General features: G+C 53.7%; 5 protein-coding genes across 5 annotated transcripts; all 5 read left to right on the top strand.

Annotated features, from left to right (window-relative positions):
- Positions 1 to 667: 667 nt before the first annotated feature.
- On the top strand, positions 668 to 1,032 carry J4E84_000728 (uncharacterized protein; the record flags this gene model as incomplete). Its single annotated transcript, XM_049383364.1, has 2 exons — positions 668 to 718; positions 772 to 1,032. The coding sequence occupies 2 exons, from the start codon at positions 668 to 670 to the stop codon at positions 1,030 to 1,032; spliced, it is 312 nt and encodes a 103-aa protein (XP_049248882.1).
- A 6,261-nt stretch (positions 1,033 to 7,293) lies between these two features.
- J4E84_000727 (uncharacterized protein) lies at positions 7,294 to 8,814 on the top strand (the record flags this gene model as incomplete). The annotated part of the gene is made up of 1 exon (XM_049383363.1): positions 7,294 to 8,814. The coding sequence occupies one exon, from the start codon at positions 7,294 to 7,296 to the stop codon at positions 8,812 to 8,814; it is 1,521 nt and encodes a 506-aa protein (XP_049248881.1).
- A 980-nt stretch (positions 8,815 to 9,794) lies between these two features.
- Positions 9,795 to 14,317, top strand: J4E84_000726 (uncharacterized protein; the record flags this gene model as incomplete). Its single annotated transcript, XM_049383362.1, has 2 exons — positions 9,795 to 14,207; positions 14,267 to 14,317. The coding sequence occupies 2 exons, from the start codon at positions 9,795 to 9,797 to the stop codon at positions 14,315 to 14,317; spliced, it is 4,464 nt and encodes a 1,487-aa protein (XP_049248880.1).
- A 673-nt stretch (positions 14,318 to 14,990) lies between these two features.
- On the top strand, positions 14,991 to 16,268 carry J4E84_000725 (uncharacterized protein; the record flags this gene model as incomplete). Its single annotated transcript, XM_049383361.1, has 1 exon — positions 14,991 to 16,268. The coding sequence occupies one exon, from the start codon at positions 14,991 to 14,993 to the stop codon at positions 16,266 to 16,268; it is 1,278 nt and encodes a 425-aa protein (XP_049248879.1).
- Positions 16,269 to 16,836: 568 nt separating this feature from the next.
- J4E84_000724 (uncharacterized protein) lies at positions 16,837 to 20,278 on the top strand (the record flags this gene model as incomplete). The annotated part of the gene is made up of 2 exons (XM_049383360.1): positions 16,837 to 20,105; positions 20,161 to 20,278. The coding sequence occupies 2 exons, from the start codon at positions 16,837 to 16,839 to the stop codon at positions 20,276 to 20,278; spliced, it is 3,387 nt and encodes a 1,128-aa protein (XP_049248878.1).
- Positions 20,279 to 20,472: the final 194 nt, after the last annotated feature.

Here is a 20,472-nt window from a genome sequence, read left to right as displayed (position 1 = left end):
GGAAAGACGGAATGATGTCACCGCTACTACACGTGGGGTCGCGCGTCCGGCGCAGGGACGCAGGGACCTGTAGTGCCCTGCCCCACGACCCACCAGGCATCAAACTTCACCCAGCGGTTCACGACACGCATGCTCGACTACACACGACTAATCCTGATACCCGCTTGATCAATAATCGCAACGTGGCAAGCGCGCTCAAGGCGCAGTATAACGACCGCAAACATCAGTTGGCTAGCTCTTGTCAACACGGGTCAGCCACCGTGGAAAGCTTGCTTTCATCGTTGATCCATTCTTCCATCCCTGCTCATTCGCCTCTTATAGTGATATGCAAACAAACGAACAAGGACGACCTATCACGAAAGTAGATGAAATCTAGACCTACTCGGATTGCCGACTGAATGACGTCCTCGACGTGCTGGGCATACGCCGTGGTTTGTGGCTGCGCTGTTTCATTCCGGGCACATGTCAGTCAGCACTCCTGCTGAGACTGCGAACGGCAGTCACGAACCATGACGTAGCTGCTTGAGGTCCGGGGAGCATATAAGCAGTGCTCACCCTGTACTGAAGATAGACCCCTTCAACATCCACACCTGCAACTTCAATCAACTCGAATCATCAACCACCTACATCACACTACCCCAAACTAAACCAAACTACCACCTTCAACATGACCGACGCATTCCGCAAAGACACCCACACCAAGCTTGGTGAGAAGATGGTACGCCAGCTTCACCTTCCATTCTCCACCACCTTCACTAACACCCCCCTCAGCAACCCCAATCTTCCAAGTCCACCGGCACCAAGATCAAGGAGTCCCTGACTGGCACCGGCGACAAGGTTGCCCGCGAGCTCCAGCCCGACTCCTCCAAGACCAACACCCAGTCCACCATGGACAAGGTCGGACGCAGCAAGGACAACAACGTTCACGGCTCCACCGGTGGTAGCATCGTCGACAAGGCCAAGAACACACTTGGAATGGGTCACACCACTACCGGAACCCACACCACCCACACCCACGGCAGCGGCTTGTAAGCGTTGTGCTTGCTGTTGACGGTGGACGAAGGAATGAGATACCCAACTGAGGCATTATGAGATACCTTGCCTGCGGGCTAACGAATTAATATCCTATTACACTATGACTTGATGCCTGTGTCTATATTTGAACATATCGCGTACGCTTGATCTTGGTGACCTCCTGGTGTTATGAAATTGTCACTGTCTATCAGCGCAGCGCAGCCACTGTGCAGCTCCTAGAAATCGAACGTGGTATAAGAACTAGCATGATTGAAATAATCAATGGCGTCAAGCCAAAGTGTTGGCGTGATACTAGACCAACTCTCGTACAGCATATGGCTAATCTATAATTTACATAACTTCGTAATAGTTGCGGAAGCTGCGAATGTACGTGCGCAATTGCTCGCTACAGGTATGAACATGGAACTCGCGATCAAGTAGGCATCGCCATCACGCCATTCCACCCGCCTGATGCGCCTGCCCCTCCGCCTCTGCCACCACGCCCAGAAGGCCTCCCTGCCGTTGCGCCTCCTGATGCTCTGCTGCTGCTGCCCTTCGATGCCCGCTTCTTGACACCAGCAGAACCCTTACCAAAGCTCGCCCTCTTGCGAAAAGAGCCCTTCTTGTACCCTGACCCAGAGGCTTTCGATCTACCTCTGGCTGCTGGTGCCTTCGTTGCTTTGGACGTAGAAGGGGCCGCGCCGCCACCGAGCTGCGTGTATTTGCTGTTGAACTCCGCCACGGCTTGGTTCGGGAATTGGCTGAAGTGATGACTCGTGTGAACTGCATCATCGTCGTCCTCGTCCTCGTCGCCAAACTCGCCATAAAAGGATTCCTCTTCAGATTCTTCTGCAATGGGTACCTCCTCTTCGTCCTCACTACACAAGTCCACGACGAGTCGATGGTTTTGGTCGACAACTTCTTCTTCGTCATCATCGTCGATCTCGTGAATGACTCTGGATTGCTGGGGTCGGCGATTACGAAGCTGTGGATTCCGAGGTACTGGTGTGTCGTCCCCGTAGAAGTTTCTTGTGTTGTCTACCAAGGCCAAAAACTGCCTGCCATACAGATAAACCATCTCAGGCCTGATACCCGGAATAGTCTTCATCTCATCCAGATCCATAGGTAGATCAAGACCCATTTCACGTAGTACTGTGTCTGTGAAGATGGCTTCACGGTGGTTTTTCTTCTCTTCTATGCCCTTCCTCAACTGCTTAGCTCCGTCCATGAAGTCTCGCAGAACATCGGACTGGAATTCGCTGAGTCCTTCGGTGCGTTGGTCTGTAGTGATTGGAGCTCCGACACCTTTTGCTTTCGTGCTTCTTGATGGCTTGGCGACGCGTATTGGCGCAAAATCGTCATCAACCACGAAATCGTCCGCCTCGTACCCGCGGGCGGTCTTACTACGGGCGGGGTGTCGCGGAGCTTCGAATGCATCGTCGTCGTCGTCGTCCTCTTCATTATAGGCAAACGATCGGATCTTCTGCTTCGGTGCGCGTACGGGGGAGGGAACATTGGTAGACGGAATCTGAGTTTGGGTTTTCTTTGCCTTCTTGACAGCGGGTGCTTTCGCGCGCGCTTTCTGTGGCGAAGAACGAACTTGAAGCTTGAGTTGTTTTCGTTTGCTCTCGTAGTCGTTCCGTGCCGAAGCAGGCTATAATCATCAGTATGTAGAACACAGTGAGGGTAGTAGATACATACGTGTAAGTAGTTCGTCGCGAAGCCAACTTTGTTCACCTTGCTTCTTTCCCTGAAGGCCCCAGCATCGAGCAGGTGTTGGAAGATGCGTTCGTTGTCACCGCGTTCCAAGTCCTTGCCGTAGCCCCACCCATACTCTTCTAATCCAGAGCGTTTGATCTTCGCACTGCCCGCACCACGAAAAGCGTCCACGCACTGGTGCATCGTCACGTTGTCCTCGTGTACCTGGCTCACAAGTTTGATGGCCATGGCAGCGTAGTCCGTAAGGTCTTTGGTAACAAACGTCGCATCTGAGCGACAGTTGTCGCACGTCGAGTTGCACTTAGAGGCATCGAATGCTTCACTAAAGTATCCGAGTACTTGAGCGCGGCGACAGTCTGCTTTGTTTTCGCAGTACTGGATGACAGTTCTCAGCATATCGCTGAGTCGCTGTTTCTGCTCCCAGCTACCTTCGCCTTCCTCAATCATCTTGCGCAATATTCTCGAGTCGGCATACTGATAATACAGGTAGCACTCTGAACGTTTGCCATCACGGCCAGCTCGACCGGTCTCTTGGTAGTAGCCTTCCAGACTCTTGGGCAGCGAGTGGTGGATAACATATCGTACATCAGGCTTGTCGATTCCCATACCAAAGGCGATGGTAGCCACTATGACATGATATTCGTTCTTCTGCCATTTTCGTTGGACTTCGGATCGGTCTGCGGATTCCATTCCTGCGTGGTAGTGATACGCACGGATGCCCATATCGGATAGCTTCTGGGCCACTTGCTCACAGCTCTTTCGTGACAAGCAGTATATGATGCCGGATTTCCCAACGTATCTCTCTTTGATTAGATCCGCGATGCTGTCGATGACACCTTTGGCTTTTGGCACAACCTCGTAAGACAAGTTGGGGCGGTTGAAACTCTGGGAGAATTGACGGCAACCCTGGATACCGAGGTTTGCTACTACGTCAGTGCGGACAAGCTGGGTCGCAGTCGCGGTCAGTGCAATAACGGGTACTCCTGGAAACTGACGAACGACGTCTCCAAGTGCCTTGTAATCTGGCCGGAAGTCGTGGCCCCACTGACTGACACAATGCGCTTCATCGATGACGATGCGGGCAAGATTGCCCCCAGAATGCAATTGCTGAAAAGCACTGATCATTCTCTGGTTCTTGCTGAGCATCTCGGGTGTTAGATAGAGGATCTGTATGAACTGTTGGGGATCCCGCTGACGTAGCCCATCCATGATCATGTTCTTTTGTGCTGCGGTCGATTCTCCGTTGATCAGAAAGGCCTGCATCCCAAAGCGCTGTTTGCAGGCCTCCACTTGATCCTCCATCAAACTCAAGAGCGGAGATACTACGATGGTGACTCCTCTTGTCTTGCCTGAGGTAATTACTGACGGAAGTTGGTAACAAAGAGATTTGCCACCTCCCGTAGGCATGAGCACAAAACAGTGTTCGCCAGACAGCGTCGTGTTTATAGCTTCCAACTGTCCTGGACGGAATCCTCGCAGACCGAAGCGGCGAATCAGGGCGGTCCTTAGATCTTGTGACCAAGGGAAGTTCATACCAGGATGATTCTTAGCAGGCATATCCAGCTGCTGTTTCTTCGGTGAAGCTTGCTGGGCTGGTTTAGGCTGGGCTTTATTGGTAGAAGTTTCGCGGAACACCTCACGAGATTGTGTAGTGACGTGATTCCCAGCCCGCTCGCCCTTCCAATCAAAACCACCTGGTGCCTGATTCTCAATGTTGGTGATCTCGTGAAGGAAGTCATCATCGTCGTCCGGTCCAAATGCCTCGCCAAAATCATCGTCGTCATTGATCTCAATGGGTTGATGAAGTTCGCCCATGTTGTTGCTGAACAGGGTTTCGTTCTCTTCAAAGTCAAGCTCGCCAAACTCATCTGATGTGTGTTGCGGAGCTACTGGCCTTGATCGCTTTGGAGAACGTCGGCGCTCTGGCGTCTCAGGCACTCTATGGGATCGCTCTTTTGACTTCGCTTTTGGCTTTCCTGCCATGCCATCATTCCCACGGGCACGGGAGCCTAGATTTGGGGGCGGTAGTGGGGACGCAGCTACTTGCTCTTCTGCGAAACGGATATGCCGAGTAGGCGTCCACAGTTCCTGAGCGGGAGCCTCGGGTGGCCTACCGTATTGTGTCTGGGGGATGCGATGTGATCCTGCATCCCTTGATGCTTTTGGGTGTGGGCGGACCGGGCTCGCTTGGGTTGATTGTATGACCACGTTACGGCTGATTTTCGTTTCAGTCTTCACAAGAGGTGTTGACTGCTGCTTGATGGCTGCCGCATCCAGTAGGTAAAACATCTGGATGAGAACATCCTCGTTCATCTTGAAAAGTCTGCTGAGGGTTTCACCGTCCGCTGCATCAAATTGACCGATGTTCAAGTCATCCTCTAGCTTTTGTTTGACTCTCTGCCGCTGCCCGATTAGTTCCTCGTGTTTGGATTTCAAGGTTATCAATTGCTCGACTGCCTCTTTTCGTGAACGAGCGCGTTCCATCCTTTCTTGTTCGCTTGGATCAGGCTTGCCAAACTCGGAAAGATGTGCTACAAACGCAGCCCTAGCATTATCCCATGCCGAGCTTGCAGCGTTGAGGTGTTTCTGCAATCTTTGGCCTTCAGTGCCCAGGAAGGTATCCATGGATTCTCTGATAGCATCTCTCCTTTCCTTTGGAAGTTCGGAAGAGCTTGGTACGCGTTTTGTGGATGCAGGCACTGGTGTGGGTGTAGGCCTTGCAGCCTTCTTTGGAGACTGAGACTTCGCTGGAGTGGGCATAGAGTCCTGTTCCGGCTGATATGGGCTTGGGCTTCTTACGGTCTTCGAAGGCGATCGTATGGGAAGCTGCGTTTGACTGGCACCTCTGGTGAACTCGGTCATCGGTGTTTTCTCGCGCATTTTCTTCCCTGCTGGGGTGGGTGATTTCGTCCGGGATTGGGTATCGATATCCATCTCATCCAGTGCACCAAATTCGTCATCCTCCGAGTCCAAGACCGCATGCCCAACCCTCTTAGTACCAGGTGTGTCCAAACGTCGATCATTTCTAGCCATGGCCCCGGTCTTAGCGAGATCGTTCTTCCGGGGCGAAGGACTACGCGTTTGCTTCCCCATTTTGCGAGCTGGCGCATTCTCCGAGGGTGCGCGGCTCAGTGACTTGCGTTTGCGGGGTTGTGAGGCTATCGCATTCTCTGCATTCGCCATTTGTCTCTCCTCCTCTTCTAATTGCAACATAGCTTCCATGTCGTCGTCTTCTGCTGTCGCGGTGTGCTTTGACTGTTTGCCTACACCGTCTACGATGGTTGAGTATGGTGGAGGAGGGCTGTCGGGGGCCATGACCATATCGTCGATATCGGGGAAGTCATCGTCGTCGACGGGCTCTGGACTGAGCGCATGAGCCTTGCGAACAGGTCTGGGAGACTTGGTGCGACGGAGGTCTGCCTCGTACTCGTCGCTCTTTCGTTTCCGACCCTTAGAGGTGCGCGCTGGAACTGGAGAGGAGCGACCCGCGTCGTCACCAGTGAGATCGATTGAGTCGACATCGACTGGCTCGCGGTACTTCGTTCTCGCGGTAGCATGTTGGGAGGCAGGCGTGCCAGTAGTCCCAGTGATACTCCTCACATTCGCTGATAGATCTTGTATATTGTTCTTGAAACTTCCAACATCACTCGGTTCCTTTCGTTCCCTGCCTGCTGATTTGGAAGAGGATACATGTTCAGGCAACCCCGCTAAGATGAGTCTAGGCTTTCCACTCGCTGGAGTGTGCCTCAATCTTGCCATATCCAAGGTCGCGTCTTCCGTGCCTGGCGGGTTGTGTATATCAATAGTCCGTGTTCGAGCGAGAGCGCGGGGTGGAGCGGGACGTTCGGCCGGTAGTGCTGGTGGGGGTGGTGGCGCGGAGGCAGCTTCAGGCTCATCGTATCCTGCGTGGTCGTCCAAGAAGGAAGAATGCTGTTGAGAAATCGTAGCTGAACTCGTCGGAACTGCGTCGGGATCGTATGCAACGAGCGAAGCCGCGGGCGGAATGAAAGGCTTCTCTGCGATCAACCACTTGAGATGTTTGCTAAGATTGTTCTGAGGCATGAGAGCGTCGCATCGTCGGTGTGAGTCCGCATGAATATTTTACGCGTCGGTCCGTGTAGGCATCGCGGTTTTGCAGGCGTAATGGTGGCGATGTCACCGATAGCATCGTTGACCGTGTTGTGCTAACTCCGGAACGCGCCGCGCTAGCACCAAGTCACGTGCTGGGTGGATGCCGAAGAACGTCGAGTGGACCTGCCGCTTTGGAGTCAAACGTGCCGCTTGCTTCACGAACCCGCTCAAGACAGCCAATCGCGAAAGTGGCCCGCTCGATGGATCAAAATATGGCGCAGGTTGCGAAGGCACATGTCGCTTCCGGCTATCCTAGGCAATCATCGCGAAATCTAGACTCTTCATAGAGTCAGACGCGTCCCGTCACTCGTACAAGCACTTCTCGCGCCAACATTTATATGCTGCACTTCTTCACGTTCGAACATCCACGTCGGGAACGAGCTGTGAATGTTCCCAGTTCTACTTCTATACGCATCAATTTAATCCATCATGGAGGTCCCAGCTCACGAGCTGTTCCAAAGACTGTCGACGTCGATCTCAAAGCTACACTCAGGCCCACCGCCTGAGAATGTCCTTCCCTCAACGAATACGTTGAGTGCTGCTCGCTCTATGCTTCACTCCCACCTCCAGAGCCAGGGCGTGGGTCTCGAAGAAAGCATACGGCACATACAAGAGGACCTCGCCCCAGCCTTCAACAGTAGTTCCCGCTCTCCTAACTACTACGGCTTTGTAACCGGTGGTGCGACACCTGTAGCACTTCTTGCCGACAACCTGGTCACAGCCTATGACCAAAACGTGCAAGTTCACCTACCAAATGAGACCATCGCCACAGACGTGGAGGATCGAGCTCTTTCTCTATTGTGCGAGTTGCTCAATTTCGCACCAGAGCAATGGCCACACCGCATATTTACCACAGGTGCGACGGCAGCCAATATCCTGGGGCTGGCGTGTGGACGAGAGTATGTGATTGCTGAAGCCTCAGCACATCGTACAGACGTCGAGATTAGCGTTGGCGAACTTGGTATCACGGAAGCTATGCGGAAAGCTGGTATCGACGAGATCCAAATCTTGACCACGGTACCGCACTCATCGCTGAGCAAGGCGGCAAGCATACTAGGTCTGGGGCGGACGAGCGTCAAGTGTCTAGGAGAGCCAGATGCGCCGCACAAATTCGACATGCAGCTACTCAAGAAGTCTCTTGAGCGACCTGGTGCCGCATCGATCGTGGCTATCTCTGCATCCGAAGTCAACACAGGAGTCTTTGCGACTTCTGGGTTAGAAGAAATGCAGGAGATGCGAAAGCTGTGCGACATGTATGGAGCATGGATACATGTGGATGGTGCGTTTGGGCTCTTCGGCCGCATATTGACCTCACCCGCGTACTCCTCTATCACCCAGGCTTGTGAAGGTCTTGAGCTTGCGGATTCGATCACAGGTGACGCGCACAAGCTGCTCAACGTGCCATACGACTGTGGCTTCTTCTTCTCTCGACACCGCAACATCGCTGAACGCGTATTCCAGAATCCCAACGCAGCATACCTCGCTTCCGGGAACGACGCGAACGCCATCATGTCACCGCTGAACATCGGACTCGAGAACTCACGACGATTCCGAGCGCTGCCGGTTTACGCCAACCTTGTTGCGTATGGCAAAGACGGCTATCGTGCGATGTTGGAACGACAGATTGAACTCTCGCGAGGAATCGCAAGATACATTCTGGAGACTGATGGATATGAGCTCCTCCCTCAGCACGATACCCCTCAGGAAGAAGTCGTAAACAGCATATACATTATCGTACTGTTCCGTGCAACAGATGAAGCACTGAACAAGCAACTGGTCAACAAGATCAAGGCAACGAGGAAAATATATGTGTCAGGTACAGCATGGGACGGGAAGCCAGCTTGTAGATTTGCAGTTTCTAACTGGATGACGGACGCCGAGAGGGATTTGCCCATCATCAAACAGGTGTTGCAAGCCATATTGTCCGACAAAGAGAGTGTACAGTCGTAATAGCGAACTGGATTTACAAGAATGAAACGAGTATGAGCGTACTACATGTCCTCCATCTTGTACACTTCGTACACTGGCTCCTCGTATGGGTGTGCTCTGCTTCCATCAGCGATCTTGATCATCACTGGAGATGGATACTTACTTTTTCAGCGCTTCCACGGCCTTGACAGTTATGTCGCGCCCCATGCACATGGCCTCGACTCTGTACTCGTCAACTTCCTGTAGTTCACCAGCCTTGCCAATCTAAGAGCCGTTGTCAGCCTTCACTGTTCACCACACTGTGGCTCTATGTATGCCTAAGAAACCTACGTGAGGATCGGCAGCGTTGCCCGGTCTAAATTGTCCCGTTCCTCTGCTTGTGAAGCAAACTTCCGTGTAGCCCCCTTGGCCTGGATAACGCCCTGCACCGGCACTCAAGACAGCGGTCTTGCAGGCGCTGAGGGCAGAGGGAGGGACGAAGAATACAATCTTGAACTTTTGCAGACTTGATGCCATGATTACGCAGGTAGGAAGCGATGAGTATGACAGTTATACAAAAGAGATTGGAGTACCCGCAGCCTTTTGGTATCTTTCGTTATATGACTGCAGCTGAGATCCACGATGATGTGGATGTAGCCAATCGCAACGGTGCCTGGGGCGGGGCTACCTTCACGGCAGCTGCACAGCACCGCATATGGTAACCATGAGCAGTTTGGTATGTGTGAGGCAGACTCTACCAGCAAAACGCGAAGCCTAATAATGGGAAGTCTGTCTGAGAACAGAATCAAAGGCGGTCAAGTTTGCGTTGTTGAGGTGTACCTCGAAGCCCGGTGCAGTCTGACGGTTGAAGGAAAGGTGGCGGCACGTTAGCCCCGCGCCCCGCTACAGGCAGACCGCGTGTTTGTTTACCTGTGCGCACAACACTAGGAAAGTGTCCAGTTGCACAAGGATACTCCGCGCAATTCGCGCCCAACCACGATCAGCCCACAGCCATAGCAATCATGGCTTCCATGTCCCCGAGGAAATCTACGCGCGCTGCTGCGACGCGCCGCAAAGCACCCGTTGTCGACGACTCGGACCAGGAGGAGAACAGGACCCCGACGCCCGAAGTCAAGCAGGAGGAGGAGGAAGAATTCACACCGGCCCCCGCGCCACTCAAGACGGGACGGGGACGGGGAAGGCCTCGGAAGGCTGCAGCCCAGAATGAAGAAGCGACACCCAAGCCCGCAGCGAGGCGGCGGACGCGCGCCACAGAGTCGGTCGAACCCACGCAGACGCTCACACCCGCGACAGAGAGGACCACCAGGGTGGGTTCACCCTCCAAGGCGGTGCCCAAGAAGCGCGGCAGGAAGCCACGTGCTTCTGTCGCTGCACCTCCGGCTGAGGACACCTCGCACTTGCTCACGCCTGAGCCTTCAATATCGCCCGAGCCCGAGGTTGAGCAGGCGTCCGAAGCCACCGTTACACCAAGCTCGCCGCTCGCCGATAGTACAAACGACACGGCAGACGATGCCACGAATGACATGGTAGACGATCCTACGAGTGACGCTGCGAGCGATGTTACCATGACCGACCGAACGCCGGAGCCTGCATCCGCACCTGTGCCAGAACCCGTACCCGAGCCTGTCGCTGAGGTTACCCAGATAGAAGCGAAAGACGAGTCGCCCGTACCGGAACCGAAGGTCGAGGTTGAGCCTTTATCAGAGCCCCAGCCCCCAGCCAAGGTCATGGAGGATCTCGGCACACAACAAACTATGCTTGAGCCTATAGATATTGTGGTCAAGAGGCGAGCGGCAGGTATCCCCGCGTTGCATGAGCCTGTGGCGCCTAAACAGCGGACAGTAATCACCTGGCTTGTCCTCAATAACTTCAAGAGTTACGCTGGCCGACAGGCGGTTGGGCCCTTCCACGCCTCCTTCTCCTCCGTGGTGGGACCGAACGGCTCCGGGAAGTCAAACGTCATCGACTCGCTTCTCTTCGTCTTCGGTTTCCGTGCAAGTAAGATGCGACAGAGCAAGCTTTCCGCCCTCATTCACAATTCGGCGGCGTTCCCGGACCTGGATTACTGCGAGGTCGAAGTCCACTTCCAAGAAGTCAAGGACCTCCCAAACGGCGGCCACGAAGTCATCCCTGACTCAGACCTCGTTGTCTCTCGAAGAGCGTTCAAGAACAATTCGAGCAAATACTACATCAACAGGAAGGAGTCTACATTCACGATTGTCACGACCCTGCTTAAAGACCGCGGCGTGGATCTCGACCATAAGCGTTTCTTGATCCTGCAGGGTGAGGTTGAATCGATCGCGCAGATGAAGCCAAAAGCACAGGGCGAACATGACGATGGTCTGCTAGAGTATCTCGAAGATATCATCGGCACGTCCAAATACAAGACACCCATTGCAGAGTCAGAGGTCGAAGTGGAGACCCTGAATGAAGTCTGTCGTGAGAAGAGCAGCCGTGTACAGCACGTCGAGAAGGAGAAGAGCAGTCTGGAAGAGAAGAAGAACAAGGCGCTCGCCTACATTCGTGACGAGAACGAGCTGGCCTCGAAGCAGTCCACCCTCTACCAAATATATGTGTCCGAGTTCGACGATCACATTCAAGTCACCCAGGAATCTGTCGGACAGCTCCAGTCGCAGCTTGATGAGGAGTTGCAGAAGCACCAGGGTAACGAGGAAGAGATCAAGGGGCTTGAGCGACAATACAAGACTGGCGCGAAAGAGTGTGAGCAGCTCGAAAAGAAGAACCAGGAGTACCAGAAAGAGGTGGCCCGCGTTGACAAGGAGACGGTCAAGTTCGAGGAGAAAAAGAAGTTCCTGGCTAATAAACAGAAGAAGCTGGAGAAGACCAAGGAGACAAGTGGCTATGGTCGATCGGAAGCAGACAGCCTCGCCAAGCAGTACGCTGCGGACGTCGAGCGCTACAACGAAGAGATTGCTGAACTCGAGCAAAGCATGGAGGTCGAAGCGAAGGAGCTCGAGACGATTCGCAAGAGCTTGGCTGGTAAAACACAGGGTCTCTCCGACGAGATCGCTGCAAAGCAGAAATCTTTGGAACCTTGGAGTGCGAAGATCAACGAGAAACAGTCCGCTATTGCAGTTGCCCAGAGCGAGCTCGACATCATGCGTGAGCGTGAGAATGCAGGTGCCAAGGGTATTGCCGAAGTCGAAGCAAAGATCGAGAGCTTGGAGGAAGCCAAACAGGCGAAGGTTGCAGAACTTGATGAGTGCAAAGCCGAGAGGAAGCGTGTCGAGAAGAACGTACAAAAGACACAGGCTAAACTTGAGGAGATAACTCAACAAGAACCGGCGCTGAGGTCGAAGCTATCTGGCGCACGAGCCAAGGCAGATGAGGCCCGGGCAAGTCTCTCTTCCGCTCAGACTCAAGGCAACGTTTTGACGGGTCTGATGCGTCTGAAAGAATCAGGACGTATCGATGGATTCCATGGTCGACTCGGGAACCTAGGCACCATCGATCAGAAGTACGACGTTGCTATCTCTACGGCCTGTCCGCAACTAGACAACATGGTTGTAGACACAGTAGAGTCTGGTCAGCAGTGCATTGAGTACCTACGGAAGAACAACCTCGGTCGCGCCAACTTCATTCTCCTGGATCGCCTCGCCAAGCGTGACATGTCGCCAGTGCAAACACCCGAGAACGTGCCACGTCTTTTCGACCTCGTCAAGCCTAAGCACGAAAAGCTCAAGCCTGCATTCTTCCAGGTTATGACAAACACGCTGGTCGCCGAAGACCTTGACCAAGCTGAGCGTATCGCATATGGCGCGAAGAGATGGCGAGTCGTCACCCTAGACGGCAAGCTTATCGACACTGCGGGTACCATGAGTGGTGGTGGAAGCAGAGTAGTCAAGGGAAAGATGTCTTCCAAGCTCGCGTCTGACGTCTCGAAAGACCAGGTCACAAAGCTCGAGCATGACCGCGATACGCTTGAACAGACCTTTGCTGAGTTCCAACAAGAGCTGCGGGAGCTCGAGACTGCGCTGAGAGACCTCAATCAGCAGATACCCGAACTAGACACCAAGTCACAGAAGCTTGCGCTGGAACTTGAGAGTTTTGATCGCAATATTGCGGATTCTCAGCGCCGCATCAAAGAGCTAGGTAGTGAACAGACATCCACGAAGACCGACAAGGGACGCATCACATCGCTGGAGAAGAACATCGCCACGATGGAGAAGGAGGTCTCTAAACTTCGTGCAGAGACTGAGGATATTGAAGCGGAGATCAAGGCTCTTCAGGACAAAATCATGGAGATCGGAGGAGTCAAGCTACGAGGTCAGAAGGCCAAAGTCGATGGTCTCAAGGGACAGATCGATACATTGACCGAGCAAGTGTCCAATGCACAGGTCGCGAAATCAAAGGAAGAGAAGCAGTGCGTCAAGCACGAGAAGGCACATAACGATGCCATCAAAGAGCTCGAAAAGCTTGCTCTTGATGCCGAGAAGGTTGAAGATGATATGGCTTCACAACAACGCGACGTTTCCGGGATCCGACAGCAGGCCGAAGAAGCGCAAGAACAGCTCGAGGCCAGGAAAGAAGAACTTCAATTGGTCAAGAAGGAGCTCGATGAGAAGCTGGGCGAGCTCAACGAGACGCGTGCGGTCGAGATTGAGATGCGCAATAAGCTCGAAGAAAGCCAAAAGACTCTGAACGAGTACCAGAAGAAGCAAGCATACTTCCATGACAAGCTAAGCAAGCTCGCATACCAAAATGTCACCGACTTGGGCGAGGAACAAGAAAACGGAGGTGAAGGTCTCCCGTCTTACAGCAAAGACGAGCTTCAAGACATGGACAAGGCTACTCTCAAGGACCAAATCGCCCACTTGGAGAAGAAGAATGAGTCCACGCAAGTCGACCTAGCGGTCCTCGCCGAGTACCGCAAACGTGTCGAGGAGCATGCTGCGCGCTCCACAGACCTCGCTTCTGCTGTCAGCGCCCGTGACGCTGCAAAGCACAAGTGCGAAGAGCTTCGACGTCTTCGCAAAGAAGGTTTCAAGGCTGGTTTCGACATCATCACTGCGCGTCTCAAAGAGATGTACCAGATGATTACCATGGGTGGCAACGCCGAGCTCGAATATGAAGATACACTCGACGCCTTTTCCGAGGGCATCCGGTTCTCAGTAATGCCTCCGAAAAAGTCATGGAAGAACATCAGCAACCTTTCCGGTGGTGAGAAGACATTGAGCTCTCTAGCTTTGGTGTTTGCTTTGCATCACTACAAGCCTACACCGTTGTACGTCATGGACGAAATCGACGCGGCGCTAGACTTCCGCAACGTGAGCATCGTGGCGAGTTATATCAAGGAGAGGACGAAGAACGCACAGTTCATTGTTATCTCACTTAGAAACAACATGTTTGAACTTGCATCGCGGCTGGTCGGCGTGTACAAGGTCAACCACATGGTAAGCTCATCTCAAGTGCACACTCAATGGCTTCAGCATCGTTTACTGACTTATTTTAGACGAAAAGTGTTACGATTGAGAACAAAGACTATATCATTAAACAGGCTTGATGATTGGTGGGCAACGAAGACTCTTGCGATTGGTGTTTGGTGTTGGGAGTAAACTCGCGGGCACGTATTCGGTATGAAGCGGAATGGGTTGGGCTAGCTGCGATGATACCATACTGAGATACATGCGGCCTGGTACTGAACGAATGCAATGTTGAATGTCATTATCATTATATCTATAAAACCTCGCTTTGAGCACTGATATACCTAACTGAGCGTCCAAGGTTGCGCGAATCTACAGTTGCACGGAGCTAGATCAAACTAGCTTTGCTCGCTCTCCTCCCTTAGGCTCTTTAAGTGGCAGCAGTGTAGTCAATTTCACTTCCCGTCCCTTTCATCAGGCATAGCGGCTGCCTGCGCACACAACAAAACTTCTCGACCGAGGCGTTGCTACGGTTTCCAACTCCCACGCAATCGCCCCTCGCCACCTCGGACCTCCACCTCATATACCGCTTACACTTGTCTTAGCTTTGACCATTGCTAACAACCTACTCAAGTACGTCAACACGGGTTACACCAACTTTCGGCCTACACCACATACCCACTTCCTGCCTCTGCCCCTACCTATACCTATGCCCGCAACCACTGCACGTTCTCCACCAACACAATAGTGCACTCCTACTTCACCAGCACCTCACAACTTGAGCGCGCGACTACGTCAGCCGCTCACAACACCATGGTCCACGTCACTGACTCCGTTCCCATCCCGTTGAAAGGCCACACAACTCGAGATGTTAGCAGCGCAGAAGAGGCAGCGGTAACTCCTATATCCGAAGCGAAAAAGACCTCTGAGAGCCCTCGAGTCGAAAAGAACAATGGCCAAACTACGCCTAAGCGAACTCTTCGCAGTACCAAGTCTACCCAGACCATTCCGAGCAAAGACACAACAGTCAAATCTGTCGAAATGACGGCTGTATCAGAAGAATCAGACTTATCTGCATCGGCGACAAGCAGCGATGAAGGGGTTGCTGCAAGGTCAGCGTCCGGGACTGAGGAGAACTCTCGCGTAGACCGCAAGGCCAAACCATTCGTCACCTCTTCGAAAGACCCTCGCGCCGTTGCTCAGGAACATTCGTCACATGGCAAGAAGCGCGCGGCAGAAGACAAGAAAGGCGGTCGAGCGAAGCGTCAAGTACGATCATCCCAGGAGCTGGGTCTGACCTATAACAGCATCAAGGCAATCAACATGCCGCCGCGTGATCTCGTGGCCGGCCAAGACCCTCCCGCTCCCACACCCGGTGCATCTCCCTATGGTGACACAGAAGATCACCAGAACAGTATGATCATCTACTTGCTAGACGATTTGGAGCACACATACTCGCAGGCGACTATCTTGTACAACAAGGCATTCCCAAACGATACAGTGACGGATGAAGCTGTACGTCGCCGCCATATTCGGTCTCTCGAGCGCTTACAGAAGCGCTACGGTGCAAGGCCTGCTACGCAGATTGGCGTAGTCGGCAGGAACATCTCGAGACGTGGAAGGCCGCGTGCGCCCCGTCTAAGTGGTATTCAGCCCGAGAAGGACTTGGTTGCTCCCTCCGAGGAGCAGACCGAAGGCGAAGGCGAAGGCGAAGTCTCGGCCCTCGAAGAGACTTCGGCGGATACATCGATTGCTTCTTCGAAGGGTGGCTCGGTCAAAGCCATGAAGCAGGCTCAGCGCGAGAAGCGGAACTACAAGAGCCACGAGTTTGACAAGGCCTGCATTGTTGTTTGGCACGATGCTGAAGGCATGTCGTTCAAGGACATCCGCAACAAGCTCGAGGAGCGTGGATGGTCCCTTGGCGTGCCCACGGTCAAGAAGGAGTATGCGAAAGCTCGTGCTCGCATCTGGGGCACGTCACCAGAACCTGCCGCCGACGATACTGAAGAAGGCCATGGAGAAGTGATCGAAGATGAAGAAGACGGAGACGTGAACATGGAGGAGGAGTCAGTTGAGCAGGAGGAGATGTGAGTTGGAGACGACGGGGTGGCAGGCGTCACCGTGCGGCGACCCGATAGTACAGGTTGGAGGCGACAAGGACTGGACATATGATTGTAAACGTAGCAGTGCGGCCACCTGATACATTATAATGTTCTATTGAGAATCCCTACATCCGTGCACATTGCGTGAAGTGAATCTTGAACGCAGCGATGCTTGACCGTTCTCTTTGACTAGTTTTAGCTTGGCGCACGGGCCACTCCGCCGCGGCCTTGAACCGCGACTGGATTCCATCACTTGTACACGACACGGAGCCATTTGGCTGTATCGACACCCGCGCCCCCGCACGACCGAGAAGCCCCCCAAAGACGCACGCGAACACCCGACGCAACCACCCGGCCTGTCTCTGTGGCGCCTCGCAGTATTTCGAGCGCGGTGATAGCGTGAATGACGGCGCGCGCACCCCTCAACCGCCCTTCTGCCTCGCGGCGCGCTTTCACTTTTTGCGCTTGAGTCACACGCCTATATTAATACCTCAACTGCCCTCCAACTCCCCGAACACGTCCAGCGACGCTTAGCTCCCATAATACCACACGCGACCATGGCCGACGAACACCCACCCCAGAATGTCGGCGGCGACTCCACCGCGGACAACGATGAGGAGGACTTCCGCAAGATCATGCAACAGATGTCGCGGGGCGCTGCTGAAGGCGAGGAGGATCTCCTGGGTGGTATCGCGGACCGGCCGCTGGATATTGGCGAGAAGGCCGACGACGCAGTCGACTACGAAGACATCAGCGATGACGACTTGCCGGACGAGGAGTTCGCGTCGGGCGAGGGCGCCGATAGCACCCAGAACTTCAGCGGAACTACTCTACAGGATTCTGGCGGCGCAGGTGACAACGAAGACGTCGACATGGACGACCTCTTCGGCGACAACCACGACGATAACGATGATCTCTTCGGCGACGATCCCAGCCACTCCGACCCGGTGCAAGAGTCCGCGCGACACGAAGACGACCCTCTCACCTCCATCGAAGACCTTGTCCAGGAAGGCTTCAGTAGTGTCGCAGAGGATAAGCCACAGTCTGCCACCCGCAACATCGCCACTAGTGTCGCACAGCAAGAGGTGGAAGAGGAAGATCCCGAGGTGCGAGAGCAGCTGGCTCTGTTCGCACAGTCTTCGCGCAAGAAGGATGAGCCGGCGGCTGCACCCGTAAAGACATCGCGAGAGGAGTTCGAGAAGATCTGGCCCAACTTTGAGGCGGACAAGCCGCCACGCTTCTTCAGTCTGGTACCTCGAAAGCGCGCTTTCTATATCCCCAAAGTTCCGCAAAAGACACCGAGACCATTCCAAACCAACAAGCTTACCTTGGACCTTGCGACGGACCAAGAAAAAAGCTTCCGGTTGCATCCTACGACCACCACTGCCAAGTCAGGCCGGCAGCAAGAAGAGGAGCAGGGTGGTCTCATTCACATTACCAATACCGCCGACGAAGATGGCGATAGCGAAGATCAGTTAGAGTTGGACAACCTCGACACCATCGACGACCGTGAGATGATCGGCAATGTATCATGGAGCGACCTACGGATTGCCTGTGAGGATTGGGACGTGCCAGATGGTGCAAGCGATGTGACCATGTCCGACGGGAACCAAGCACCAACGCCGCCTGATAGCATGGGGGGCATTGACTTCGAGCAGTTATCGCCGAACAAGAAGCGGAAGCTTGGAAGCCGTGAGCAGCCCATCCAATTCTCCGTATACGATCACATGGACCTACCCACCTGGGACGATCCCGAGCTTGAGACGGCGCGACTGTCCAAGAAGATTCTTCTCGACATGAACGACCCCCATCTCCTACTGGATGTGCAGCAGCCCAGTGCAGAGCCACCGAAACCTCGGACATTGGGTGTAGGCCTCAAGCGCGACAGCCGCGGAAGTCTTGCAAACCCCATGTTCAAGCGCTACAACATCTCCAACGATGAGGCCTACGACGCGCTCAAGGAAAGCAGCCAACAGAAGGTCCGTAGTACGATTGGCCACATGAACGTTGAGCACAGCTTGCCCGCACTGAAGCTGCAATATCCTTTCTACAAGGTTGCGCTGTCCGACCGCGAACTCCGGTCTTTCCACCGTCCTACTGTCACGTTCAAGCCCGGTGAGCGAGCTAGTATCTCAGTCCTCAAATCTGTCAAAAGGAAGCACAAGAAAAACCTCAAGCCATCCGAAGCTTTCGCGTCAGCAGAAGACCTCAACATTGGCGATAATTCTGACCTCCTCCTTGCCGAGTACTCGGAGGAATACCCTACCACGTTGTCCAACTTCGGTATGGGTGTCAAGATTCTCAACTACTACCGTCGGAAGGACATGGAAGATACTGCGCGACCAAAACCGGAAGATGGTATTGGTGAGACCTCGGTGTTGCTACCGCAAGACAAGAGCCCATTCTCGCTGTTCGGTCAGGTTGAGCCCGGCCAGCAAGTGTTGACGCTTCACAACGCCATGTACCGAGCTCCCGTGTTCAAACATAAGCCCGAACAGACCGATTTCCTTGTGAGCAGAAGCTTCACTGGTATTAATGGCCCCAAGTACTACATGCGAAACATTCCAAATCTCATGGTCGTCGGTCAGCAGTTTCCTTCTGTGGAAGTGCCCGGTACACATGCCCGCAAGGTTACTGAAGCCTCGAAGAAGCGATTGAAGATGCTCGCGTTCCGCTTGTATCGAAAGGGACAGCAGAAGAATGCGCGTCAACCTTGGGTCAGCAACGAGATGATCAAGCAGCATTTGCCTGGTACCGAGATTGCGCAGAATCGCTCTCGAATGCGAGAAATCATGAAGTACCAGAAGGACATTGGAACTTGGGAGCCGGTGCCTGGAGAGACTGTTCCCGAAGAGCCGATTCTACGCACTTGGATCAAGCCAGAAGATGTTTGTCTGATCGACTCGATGCATGCTGGTGATAAACAGCTGCAGGACGCCGGCATCAAGTCGAACGAGATCCGTGACGACGATGAAGAGGCTGACAACGAGAACGCTGATGTCAAACTCGCGCCATGGAACACAACAAAGAACTTCCTCAACGCTTGCGCTGGCAAGGCTATGTTGGAGCTTCATGGTGACGGTGATCCTACCGGTCAAGGTCTGGGTTTCAGTTTCATCAAGGTTTCGATGAAGGGTGGTTTCAGAGATGTTGGTGAGAGTGCAGCTGATCGTCTCGATAACAAGAAGATGAAGGAGCTTGGTGGCCACAGCTACAATGTCCAGCGTCAACAGGTCATGTACGAGAACGCCATCAAGCGCATCTGGAACAAGCAGAAGGAGAGTCTATCTGCTCAGAACCCGCCCTCCGACACCGAAGACGATGTGGACTCTGCTGTAAACCACAACAACACAGGTCGCCAGCGTTCCGAAGTCGGCACCCCGGCCGTACGTCCTGATGATGAGACCATGTCACAAATGTCTCGCAATAGCAATGCGGACAACAGCGGCAAGAAGCTCAAGATCACTCGCACTATCAAGAACAAGTACGATGAGTACGAGGATGTCACAGAGGTCATCACCGACCCCGCCGTTATCCAGCTCTACATCAAGCACAAGCGACAGCAGCGTCTTCTCAACATGCGCATCGAGGACATCAAACCAACTGGCGATCCTGAAGTGGACAGGGCCCAGCAGCTGAAGTTGAAGGCAGAGTTAGCGCGTCTAGCTCGCAACATTGAACGCCGTGAAGGTCGTGAAAAGGCAAAGGGCATGCACAAGTCGCAGACCGGAGAAGGTGGTGCGACTGGTGGACCAGGCAAGGGCGGAGCAACACCTCGCAAGTGCGCTAACTGCGGCGAGGTGGGTCATATCAAGACCAACAAGAAGTGCGTAGACAATCTTCCCTTTCTTCAACGAATTTACTGACAGATTCTCCACCAGGCTCTGCCCGCTCCTCAACGGCCAACGGAAGCAGAACGACACATTCAGGGACGCAAGTGCTGCATCTCCCGCCACCGTCGTTCCTGCTACTCCATCCTTCGCCGGCTCACCGTCCTAGAACGACAACGTCACTAGCGGCACAGTGACTGGCTCTCCATCCACTGTTCATAATCCCGGGGCACCCCATTAGTAGAGGACATGATCGAGATGCAACAGCTGCTACGTATCATAACTGGTTTATCAAGTTTGTACAAGGACATTCGTCCTGCACGGACTATCTGACCATTAACGCATCATGTGTGGTGGTATGAG

This window comes from Alternaria hordeiaustralica (genome assembly GCF_023758085.1).
Source record: "Alternaria hordeiaustralica strain BMP 2776 chromosome Unknown scaffold_1, whole genome shotgun sequence".
Classification (NCBI taxonomy): Eukaryota; Fungi; Ascomycota; class Dothideomycetes; order Pleosporales; family Pleosporaceae; genus Alternaria; species Alternaria hordeiaustralica.
Note: the sequence above shows the minus strand (reverse complement) of the source record. Positions and strands in the feature narration are given on the sequence as shown.